Source organism: Gadus morhua, chromosome 13 (genome assembly GCF_902167405.1).
Source record: "Gadus morhua chromosome 13, gadMor3.0, whole genome shotgun sequence".
In the NCBI taxonomy this organism is placed as follows: Eukaryota; Metazoa; Chordata; class Actinopteri; order Gadiformes; family Gadidae; genus Gadus; species Gadus morhua.
This window is the reverse complement of record NC_044060.1, coordinates 10,230,218-10,242,956: the sequence shown is the minus strand read 5'-3', so window position 1 is coordinate 10,242,956 and position 12,739 is coordinate 10,230,218. Positions and strand designations below refer to the sequence as shown.

The following is a 12,739-nucleotide window of genomic DNA, read 5'->3' as shown; positions in this document are numbered from 1 at the left end:
TATTCCCTCCTACGTGAGTGGACGTGTTCCCGCGGGATTTTGTGAGTTTTCAGAGATAGCGTGGATAATAAGACAGTAGAATCACCTGTTGACTCTCGCAGGCTCCCGTTCGCCTAGGGTGTACCACCGAGCCGACAGCAAGGCAGGATTGATCGTTTGGACCCAGTAGTGTGGTAGTATGTACTGCCAAAGTCAGCCCGCCTTTAAAAGTTAAAGAGTGTGTATGTGTGTTAAGGTCTGTGTATGTGTGTGTAAACCAGAAAGCTGTCTAAGAAGCAGAAGAAACTATATGTTTGAACCTGTTTTATGTGTGTGTCAGAACCAGCAGAAGGAGAGAGTGTGTGTGTGTGTGTACATACAGTATGTATTAACCTGTGTATGTGTGTGTGTGAACCAGTATGCTGGCTAAGAAGCAGAAGAAGCTATATGTTTGAACCTGTTTTATGTGTGTGTCAGAACCAGCAGAAGGAGAGAGTGTGTGTGTGTACATACAGTATGTATTAACCTGTGTATGTGTGTGTGTGAACCAGTAAGCTGGCTAAGAAGCAGAAGGAGACGGCCAGTAGCTCCACCCAGCAGAGAGAGATGGAGCCCGTCTCCACGGCCGATAAGAGCACCACCAAGGTCGGCACGTTACGCAAGGACGACCCCTTCTCCACCTCCAGCCAGGACCTCAACGGCTTCAGTAAGACCTTACCTCCTAACCCCTAACCCCTCACACACAACCCTAACCTTTCCTCCCTACCTAAACCCTCTCCACCTCCAGCCAGGACCTCAACGTCTTGAGTCAGACCTCAACTCCTTATTCCTAACCCCTCATCCATAACCCTTTCCCTTCCTCCCTACCTTAACCCTAAGCCCAAGCCAGATCCTGATCCCTGACCACTTGTTATTATGGGATGGTTTTGGGATCTGGGTAAGTCTTATATCATGGCTCAATCATGTATATCTATAGGTGTATAACTATATTTATTTGATAAGCAGGCCAACAATCTATCAGATTGTTAGCAACAATCGATCTGGTTTTTGGCCTGCATTCAAAGGGAATTTGTATGAATGTGTACGAGCGACTTTGTGTACACATCCATACACAAACACACCTGCACATTCTGCAAAGTTCCCCCATGTGTAGTGTCGGGTTCTAAGTGTCGTGTTGGAGTGCATGTGTAGCGGAAAAGTGCATGTGTGTGGTATAGCGGTGGACGTGGGCGCAGGATCCTACACCACACCACGAGCCAGCACATGCACTCCGGAGTGCACATGCCGGCGTCCAGGGTAATTAGCCAGTCCCTCAGAAGGGGGGCATTCTGTTAGAAATGTCAGCCTGGCCTTTGGGACCGTTTTGGCTGCTGCAAGCCGAGTAGCCACAGCGAAACTCAGTGCCAAGCTAATGTCGGCCATAATTGTCCCCTCTCTCCCCGCTCCTTCTCCCTCCTCCTCCTCCTCCCTCCCCCTCTTTCCTGGCCGTACACAGTATAGACTCCAAACCTCGTCTCTGACTAGCGGTGATGTTCTGCGTTTTGGTGATGCTAACCCTGGAGAAACAGCTAATTATTTATCTCTGCATGCAGAACGAATCTCAGAGTGGGAACACTGCAGTCGGACAGGGGAATTGTTGCATTTTAATCGCTTCTTGTCTTTTTTTTTTAAATTGCAGTCAGTTCGCCCTTACTCTGCAGTATGCAGCGATCTCTTCAGTTTAACGTTTTATTTCCAGCATTTGCTAAATCTCCCTTAACGATGTGTCCATCTGTCCCTCCCTCCTTCTGTACATCTTTGTCTCCCTCTTCTGTATTGTCTGTCAAGATATTGTCTATCTAATCCTCAGACACACACACAAGCGCAGGCACACAGACAGGCACACACATAAACACACTTACTATCGTGAACATTATTTCTAGATCACGAGGCATAGAACAGACAACCAATCTTATATAATCACCTGACCGACATACTAAACAGACACATGCCTGCCCACACACACACACACACAAACTAACACACAATCACACACGCACACAAACACACACACACACACACATACACACACACGGTGATATAGCAAGGTTCATACCTAATGAGACAGAAATACGCTGACACGTAGTAAAAGTAATATTTTTGTGGACAAAGCCTCACAGGGCAAATAACCTTTTTGTGTTATTGCATTCTCACCGAGCAGACACATCTCTTCACAGGACATTGCTGCCAAAGCACATTTTAGAGGAGTGCCAGCGACCCAGAGCCCAGCATCACCCTGGCTCACATTAGCATAGTGTGGCTAGCCTCATCCTGGCTCACATTTAAATAGCAGCGGCTAGCCTCATCCTGGCTCACATTAGCATTGCGTTACTACCGTCCCGTCTAGATTAGCCTAGGGGTGGCTAGCATCATCCTTGCTCATATTAGCATAGTGATGGCTAGCAGATATCCTGGCTGACTTTAGCATAGCATTGCTAGCCTCTTCCCGGCTAAAATAAGCACCGCCGTTTTTCTAGCCTTTTCCTGGTTCACATAAGCATTGTGATGCTTGCCTCATCCTGGCTCACATCGGAATAGTAGGGGCTAGCATCATCCTGATTTAGATTAGCCTAGCCTGGCTAGCCTTCTCCTGGCTCACATATAGCATGGCTATGCATCAAACGGCAGAGATGAGCTGCTCTGTTTGAGTCCGTCAAGGTGTTAGGGGAAAATTAGGAGATAGGGACCAGGAGAGAGAGAGGGCAGAGGATAGAACAATATTACAAGAAAGGAAGGAGGATAGGAAAGAGGAGAGATGGAGAAACAAAAAGGACGGAAGGAGATTAGCAGGAGATGTGTTGAGAGGATAGAAAGAGAGGGGAGGAAGGATAAAGGGCACAAGGAAAGGAACAAAGGAGAGAAGTGTGGTGAAGACGAGTAGAGAGAGACGAACGAAAGAGGAAGGGAAATGAGAATAAGAGGAGGGCAAGTTTATTCTCTAATTTCTGGAAGAACGGAGAGGTGGATGAAGAGTGACAGAACAAAGGAGTCGATAGAGGGCGAGAGCTCCGGTCTCTTCTTCAGGTATTAGAGGCGAGATAGGGGGAGAGAGAGGGATGGATAAGACGAGGGAGAGAGAGAAATAAGAAGAGAGCGAGAGAAATAAGACAGACGACGAGAGAGGGATAAATTGAGAGAGAGAGAGAGAGAGAGAGAGAGAGAGAGAGAGAGAGAGAGAGAGAGAGAGAGAGAGAGAGAGAGAGAGAGAGAGAGAGAGAGAGAGAGAGAGAGAGAGAGAGAGAGAGAGAGAGGTACATTCGCTTGTACCCACAATCTTTCTTGCACACATATAGATGAGCTGGCAGTGCTGTAACTGTTATGCATACAGTACACATGCAGACAGAAACACATACACACACACACACACACACACACACACACACACACACACACACACACACACACACACACACACACACACACACACACACACACACACACACACACACACACACACACATACTGAAACACACTCACACTCCTCAGTGTGTGTAAATAAGTGGATTAATTTGGAAGTGAATAGAGACTGATCTTCAGGTTAGAGACACGTGTAGCTTACTGGGAAGGATGAGAGAACAGGATTAACTCAAATAATAAACCATATGTGTGTGTGTGCGTGCATGTGCGCTTTACACATCATTTACTTAAATATACCTCACAGATTAGCTGGTGTGTGTGTGTGTGTGTGTGTGTGTGTGTGTGTGTGTGTGTGTGTGTGTGTGTGTGTGTGTGTGTGTGTGTGTGTGTGTGTGTGTGTGTGTGTGTCTCTATGTGTGTGTGTGTGAACGTGTGTGGGAGTCAACGTGTTGGTATGGAACGAAAAATCAAGAGAGGTAAAGATAAATGGAGAGAGAGAGTGATAGAGAGAGAGGCAGAGCTAAAGAGGGAGAGCTATTAAGAGAGGAAGAGAAGGGTGGAGAGACATATATAAGGAGAGAAAGAGAGACATAACAAGAGAGCTAGAGGTGGATGGAGGCAGAGAGAGAGAGAGATGGATGAGGGAGAGAGGGAGAGAGAGATAAAGAGCGAGGGAGAGATGGATGGAGGGAGACATGGAGATGTATCTACTGGGTTGAGGAAGTGATCAGTCACTGTGTTGGGAGCAGGACCTGATGTTAAAGCACATTCATCAGCCATGATTTATGTTTGCGCCCAACTCTTCATTGTTCAATTTAATTATTCTAAACTGTTTCTTTTCCCCTCTACCCATCTCCTCCCTCCATCCTCCCGCTCTTTTCACCCCTCTCCCCCACTCTCTGCTCCTCTCTTATATTATGCTCCTTGCTCTCTATCCAAACCTTTTCCATTTTCTTCTCTTCTATATCCCCGCTACTCGTATTCTCTTCCCTGCTCCTCTCCTCCTCTCCTGTTGCTGGAATGTTAAACCATGTGTATTGTTCAGAGGCAGGCAGTCCATTGTTGTCGTGGGATGACATTGAGGGTATGCAGCGTTCAGAACCACTCTCTGTTTAGAACGCAGCAGAGAGAGGGTCGATACGTTGCCATTGATGCGGCCATTAGTTTATCTAGATTGTTCTTTCTGCTGTTTAATGGACAATATTGATCCCCCAGTATGTTATTTTGTTATAGTGTGTCCTGTTTTATGATTGATGTTTTGAGTGTAGTTAACCTCTTCTACTCCCCTCTCCTCCTCTTCCTCCTCGTCCCTCTGTCGCCCGCTCTCCTCCCCATCACTACCCCCTTCTTTTCTCCATCCCCTTCACTCTTCATCATTCACCTTCCCTCCTCCTTTTCTTCTCTAATCCTCTCCTCCCCCCCATATCATCTGCTCCTCTCTCCTCCTTCTGCCCTCTGTCTACTCCTCTTCTCCTCCTCCCGAAGCCTCCCCCTCTCCCTGCTCCTTCTCAGTTCAGGGAGGAAAGACTCTGCAGAGCAAATCCCTTGTTAACTCCTACTATTCAGGTACAATAAACACACACACACACACACACACACACACACACACACACACACACACACACACACACACACACACACACACACACATACAGACACACACACACACGCATATGTTAATGTTTTAAAAGATGATCATGATTGATTCAAACGATTTTTCCAAACTGACTTGATGCGTGTGTGTTTTACTTTTTCCTACAGTATCCAAAGAACCTGTTCCGGCCACAGCTTCAATAGGTAAAACACATACACGCACATGCACACACACACACAAACAAACACACACACAGTATATCTCCAGTATATCTCCATGTGCAAATTTAAATGTCAAAATTATCTTTGAGTCCCTTGCTGTCTTTTCTCCTTCTTCAGTACTCTCTCTCTCTCGCTCACTCGCTCTCTCGCTCTCACGCTCTCTCGCTCTCCTTCTGTTCTCCAGATTGACCTGTTCACTGCCAAGTGTACCGGCTTTGAGCTCTGCCAAGCAATGACAAGTTTGCGTGTGTGTGTCTGTGTGTGTGTGTGTGTGTGTGTGTGTGTGTGTGTGTGTGTGTGTGTGTGTGTGTGTGTGTGTGTGTGAGCGACAGAGAGGATTAAACAGAGAATGAAAGGGTGGCACTTTTACAGTATAGCATTTTTATCACACACACACACACATACACACACACAAACACACACACACACACACACACACATACACACACACACACACGCACACGCACACACACACACACGCCTCCCTCTCTGGCAGGGGGTTAATTGTCGTTTTACTCCGATGTCATCGAGCCAAGCTCCTGATATAGACTCAAAGAGCATGTGGACCGCCATGGAGACTGACAGAGGGAGAGAGAGACAGACAGACGGAGAGAGAGAGAGAGAGAGAGACACAGGCAGACAGATAGGGAGCAAAAACAGAGTGATGGAGAGAGATGGAGAGTAGAAGAGGCAGCAATAGGAAAAGAGAGAGAGATGGAGAGAAAGTGAGTGTGATTGTCTGACAGTGAGAGAGAGAAATATAATTTATGTAAACTTGTTTTATGCAAGCTAACTCTAACTCTACTAATTTCTTTACACATTTATATTTCCATGCTTTAGCAAAACGTTTTTTTTTTTATTTAAATGCCAATTAAGCTTTATTTCACTTGGTTGAGAGAGAGAGAGCAATAGAGAGAGAGAGAGGGAGAGGGGAGCGAGAGCAACTGAACTCCTATGGTTAAATGTAATAATAAAGGCCATTGGTTTAAAGGAGGTTTATATCACACAGAGTTCACAAAGTGCTGAGCTCAGTATTTCCCGGAGCAACACACAAAGGAAGGAGCATAGGGTTCAGTTAAAATCATCCAACATACGTCTGCTATGGGCATAAATATTTAAACTGTTGTCATCATTTCACAATTCATAAGCTTTGTTGTCAGGACAACGTATAGGGACAGAGGTTGGTTGAAGGAGGTTGGGTAATACATATATCCAAGGAACACAGGTGGGAATCGAACCTGCGGCCGCTGCAAGGCATTTTCAACTGTGGTGTGCGCAACGAGCAGAATGAGCCACCCAGCCATCCCGTAATTTAATATTTTAAACTGCTTGCGGTGAGATGTATCTTTTTATTTTATGCTGAATGCACCGCAACACTACCGTTGGACAGCGGCCTGCTGTCATTCGTCATCGGAGTGGCACACATCAAACCGTGACAGTGCAGGAAGCCAAAGGGCCCATGAGCAATTTGTATGCTTTCACGCCAGGTGTCACACCTCAGCCCTGACATCTGGTTCTCTCTTACTGCTTGCTACAGCGAGAAATACGGTTTATTAAACCGTTCCTCTCGTACAGCTAGCTACACTGAGAAATACGGTTTACTAAACCGTGCGTCTATTTCAGTTTGCTACAGCGAGAAATATGGTTTACTAAACCGTCGTCTCTTACAGCCAGATACACTGAAAAATATGGTTTACTGAACTGTCTCTTACAGCTAGCTACACTGAAAAAATGCCGTTTACTGCACTTAGACAATCTTCTGCTCTTAGAGATAAGATTACATCAGATTAATTATGAAAGGTCAAATTCAGTTTACTTAAAAGAGCTACAATCTGCTATGCCACTCTTATCGGTATATTTCTTTATTTTTTTAATTTCTGGATTTTTTTTGCAATTGTTTACGTTAAGATAGCCGGCTACAGAACACTCTTCCTCTACACCGCTACTACACTCAGAGATACAGTCAGGAGGACAAACAGACAATTAGACAGGCAGACAGACAGGAGAGTGAATGGAGTAATTGGGGGGGGGTTGGGGGGGAGGGGGGGGGGGGCTTGAAGAAGAGGAAAGGGTCAGTGTGTCCCCCGGCCTGCTGAGCACGGCAGCCCTCCCATCGATCCCGGCAGTAAATTTGTGGATGTGAGACATGTGTAAATTGGCCGTGGAACACGGCATCATCATCCTCGTTTCACGGGGGGCTGATTTAGGGAGTACCCCACACTCAATCCATTCAGCTGGCTGACACTGCAAGACACGGAGAGAGAGGAATCAATAAGAGAATAAGAGCGAGGGAAGAGAGAGGGTGATATGGTGAGAGGATGAGAGAGAGAGAGAGAGAGAGAGAGAGAGAGAGAGAGAGAGAGAGAGAGAGAGAGAGAGAGAGAGAGAGAGAGAGAGAGAGAGAGAGAGAGAGAGAGAGAGAGAGAGAGAGAGAGAGAGAGAGAGAGAGAGAGAGATTCTGAACACCTAAGGTATTTCATATAGGTTTAATATGAAACTCACTAGAGGTGAACCTTATACAACACTTTTGAAAGCAGAGTTTATGAAGAATCAGCATATTGTGGAACATAAGGAGATACCCACTGTCACATGGCATGGCTAACATCAAGACAGATGAGATAACATCATTTATGTTATCTCAAAACATTGTTGAAATTCTTATGGAAGTAAAAATATGATATATGTGATAATATGAAAAAAAACGTTTGATTTGGTCAAGTGTATGGTTAGTTTGGGTTAACCTGATTTGGTTTGGTTAAGTTTATGGTATTAGATAAGGGTTAGATAGAGGTTTGGATTGGTAAAAGATCGAGCTATGATAGGTAGATGTTATGTTTATGTTAAGATAAGTCAGATTAGTAGGATTTAATTGAGTGGAACATGCAAGTCAAAGTCATCGAGACACAAGATAGGAAGTCACGACTCTGAGCTAACACCAGCTAGCGTAGCGCGGTGTACTCACAGTGCTTAGCTTCCTAGCTCGCCTGCTGACTCAACGGTCTGATCAGCATGAAGGAGGGATGGGAAGAGAGAGGGACGGAGAGAATAGAAAGAAAAGGGAGAGGGCTTTGGTGAATCTAGTATGCAGAGCCACGCAAGGCTTAACTGTGCCCAATGGTGGGTGGGTGTGTGTGTGTGTGTGTGTGTGTGTGTGTGTGTGTGTGTGTGTGTGTGTGTGTGTGTGTGTGTGTGTGTGTGTGTGTGTGTGTGTGTGTGTGTGTCTTTCAGGAAGCTTTGTTAACTGTTTGGCATACGGCACACACACAAACACACAAACACACACACACACACACACACACACAGGCGTGACAGTAAATCCAGTAGATCAGTGAAAGCTCCATTTCATGTGCAAACACGACCCCATGCTGAGATCGATGGCTGGAGGGGTCAGGGGTCAAACAGACCAGAGATCTGTCACTGGCCTAGGTCCTTCTCCATCCAACCCCCGCCCAAGGGCGCACACACACACACACACACACACACACACACACACACACACACACACACACACACACACACACACACACACACTCTGCTGAGACAGGTAGAGTGAAGGAGAGCCTGGCTCACCTTGATTAACATAAACAGCAACACACACACACCCACACACACACACACACACACACAAATTAAGTCACCTGATAATATGCATTGCAAAGCACTACTGGACAAAGTGATGAAAAATTGATACAGATATAATGTGGTGGTCATTGTAGTCACTAGAATACTGAATTAGTACTCTTAGTCCTTTTACAATAACTTTTGTTAAATGTAACTATATAGAATGTGCTGAAAAAAGTTATTTGTTGGCTACACAGAAGTAAAATTACCTCTATATCTATACTGTATCACAGTATAGATCGTAGTTATCTTACCTCCTCAACATGTCTGACCGGATCTACCTTATTTAAATTACCTCCCTAACATGTCTGACAGGATGAACGGTAGTTAAAATACCTCCCCAACATGTCTGACAGGATGAACTTTAGTTAAATTACCTCGCCAACATGTCTGACAGAAAGTACTGTAGTTAAATTAAAATAGTTTATTACATTTCTGAGTATATCGGACATGTATAGCAAACAGTAGATAACCCTGAAAACTGCCATCTTTGGTTGTATTATGTGTATTTTTCATTCCAGTTGAAGTGACTACTTTCTTCCCTTTAAGCACTGTACAATCTGGTCGGCTTAATTTATTTGACGATTTAGTAGTATCCTTGATATGCCTGATATATGTAGCAGCACAGACTCTTACACACACACACGCACGCACACACACACACACACACACACACATGTGCACACGCACGCTAACACAAACATGTGTGCGGGAGAGTGTGTCTATGTGTGTGTGTGTGTGTGTGTGTGTGTGTGAGTGAGATGAGGTAAACCACTGAGTGTCTAGACCACCAACCTCTCAGTCACCTTCATTCGTCCAAGAGCTCTTATAGCTCTCCTTTTAGCGTCCATCTAGTGCTCTCTTGCTCTCTTTCTGTCTCTTGGTCTGTCTCTCTCTCTCGCTCTGTCCTACGGTCCCAGTAGATCTCTTTCTCTCTCTCTCTCTCTCTCTCTCTCTCTCTCTCTCTCTCTCTCTTTCTCTCTCTCTCTATCCCCCCACCTCTTTTTCCCTTGCTCCCTCTTTCCCCCTTTCCCATCCTCTCTCTGACTGTACAGGGAAGGTATTAGCATTTGAAAGTGTTTGCAGTGTTAGCTGCTACTAATCCTTTTATAGATTGAAAAACACCCATTCAGCAGTGAGTCCCATGCTCACCTGCCTCCAAACTCCCCGGTAGCCACTGCCCCTCCCAGTCCCCTGCTAGAGGGTGTGTCCGCCACGACGGGGCCCTCGCCCCTCGGGTTGGGAACCCCTCAGTGATAGATAGACTTCCACTGGGAACGGGTCATCTGTGCTGGAATCTTAATGTAGTTCAGGCCACTCACAGGGACTTAATATAACACCCCACTGAGCATGAAGGACCTGCACATTTACATATTAGAGGAACACACAAAACACACACAAAAGAGCACACACACACAAGAGCGCTCACACGCACACACCCACATACACAAGATCGCTCACATGCACACACACACATACACAAGAGCACAATCACACACACACACACACACACGGTTGCAGCAGAAAACACAGCAGAACGCTCGTATGGGCACAGACATAATTTAACCTCAGTTATTTTAACGTTGGCGCACCTACACCCACATGCATGCTCTTGTGCACGCTCACACACACACACACACACACACACACTCAGCCAGACAGGAGGTTCATAAATCTGTCCATTAGCATTGAGATGTCTCCATCACAGAGGGTCCCATGGTGGAGCAGATATACGACTCTATTTCACGCATGGACGGATCCATAGCTGACCTTGGTAGGCTTAGCTCACTTATTAATAACACGCAGGCACGGCGCACCGCTCCCTCACACACACACGCACACACACACCAGACCGTGTGCGCTCAGACACACACACAGACACCATTGCACGTGCGCAGGCTTGCACACGCACAGTGCTACTGCTGGCACGCACATATGCCGGGCTACTACTAGAATAATCATTGTGGTCAGTAGAATCATTAACCTCTGCTACAGCCCTGCACAGTTGTTAAGAATACATGAGTTTATTATATATACTGTATATATAGTCATATATATATATATATACACTGTTAATCTTCATCTAGATATATACATGCGCAGAGAGGGAGGAAGATGAATAGGTAGTAACGGAGAGGGGGAGCGAGAGAGGGGAGGTGGAGAAGGGACAGAGAGGAGAGTTGAAATAGAGAGGGAGAAGAGAAGGGAGAGAGACAGTAGAGGGGGAGACGCGAGAGAGGAGAGGGGGAGGAGAAAGCGGGAGAAGACAATGTTTTTGTGTAGGGGGGGAGAGAGCGTAGGTGAGAATGAGAGGTTGGATGTTTCTGGGTAATGGGGAGAGAGGAGAGGGTGAGTAGGGAGGAAAGGGGGAGACGGGAGGGGAGTTAGAGAGAGGAGAGGTGGAGAAGCAAGGGAGAGAGAGGAGAGGGGGAGAAGGTAGAGGAGAGGGGGAGAAGGGAGGGACAAGACAGGGGGAGACGGAGGATGTTGGTGGGTAAGGATCCTTAGCTCACCGACAGGAGGATGGAGAGAATAGAGTGATGGCGACAGGAGGGAAGGAAGGAGGGATGAGGAGAGACCTCAGTAGAGTAGAGAGAGAGGGAGAAACTTGAGAGTAAAACAATTGTTGGAAATGGAGAGCGTTTGTTAAAGCAGATAGAGGGTTATAGATAAAGGATAAGGGAAGGCATAGAGATAGGAAAGAAAGGATGAAGAAGGGAATAAAAAAGGGGTTACACGCTCAAGTTCCTCCAACAGAGACACTGTCCTCTCCTGCTCATCTCCAGAGAGATTGTGTGTGTGTGTGTGTGTGTGTGTGTGTGTGTGTGTGTGTGTGTGTGTGTGTGTGTGTGTGTGTGTGTGTGTGTCTGTGTGCCTGTGTGTCTGTGGGTGTTTGAGTATACGCGTGTGTTTGCTGAATTGCGTGCACGTGTGTCTTTTCCAAGACGCCAACTTTGTTCTTTTCTCTCCTCTCCTCAATCATCTCCCCTCCGTTTTCGACCATGCAGTGATACTCACTATATAAGTACTTTGTGGATTCATCCTGCATGAATACTGTGTACCACAGTCGTCATAGTAACATCATCTGGTAGTTTAGGTGGCAGACAGGTGGCAGTTTGGGAGTGTCAGGATGGTGACTCTAGGGGTTATAGTGTTCCTCTCCCAGCTGAATGGCTGTGGGTTCAGCTCTACCCTACAGGCGCCCTTGAGCAAGACTTTCTAACCCCTGCCTGCTCCTTGATGAACTGTATCTGAATTCATTATACGTGGCTTTAGATACAAGGGTCGGCTTAATGACTTACTAGGAATAGTAATACATAGGATTCAGTAGTTTAGATCTGAGGCTTATTTTGCTCCTGTGGGATATGATAGTTAACTAAGGTAATTAAGGAGCCATTTAGCTAAACGCTGTAACCTCGTCTCACATGTGGTAAAACAGCTGTCAGGATCACACTGAAAGGTCCACTAATTGGCTCCTTAGTTCACCATTACTGATGGACCTTTATTATTCTCTTCCTGGCTCCATCAGTAACATGTCTGTGATAACAGTTCATAAACATCCATCCCCCACCCATCCATCCAGACACACACACACACACACACACACAGACACACACACACACACAGACACACACCACACACACGCTGCACTTTAACCAACCTCGTTGTAGCTTACCCTCATTTATCTGAGGCTAAAGTGAGGTTTACTCTTGCACAGAGTGCTTGCGTGGCGTGTTTACTTACATCTGTCAATCACCCTCCCTCCTCAACCATCAGCCGTCTGCCCATCTCTACCTCTGTTCATCCAACCATCTCTCCATCATCCATCCGTCCCTCCCACCATCCATCCATCCATCCATCCCTCCCTCCCTCCCTCCCTCCCTCCCTCCATCCATACTTACTTCCTGTCTTCTTTCTATTGGCCAGT

At 46.1% G+C, this 12,739-nt stretch overlaps 1 protein-coding gene across 6 annotated transcripts in view; it reads left to right on the top strand.

Moving 5' to 3' along the window:
* The window catches only part of ptprt (protein tyrosine phosphatase receptor type T), a 183,457-nt gene that overhangs the window by 133,179 nt on the left and 37,539 nt on the right, over window positions 1-12,739 (top strand). For all 6 annotated transcript variants that reach the window (XM_030375803.1, XM_030375802.1, XM_030375801.1 and 3 more), the window contains 3 exons: window positions 531-685; window positions 4,861-4,941; window positions 5,137-5,172. In XM_030375803.1, coding sequence (XP_030231663.1) covers window positions 531-685; window positions 4,861-4,941; window positions 5,137-5,172 — 272 coding nt within the window. The remainder of the gene's footprint in view (window positions 1-530; window positions 686-4,860; window positions 4,942-5,136; window positions 5,173-12,739) is intronic.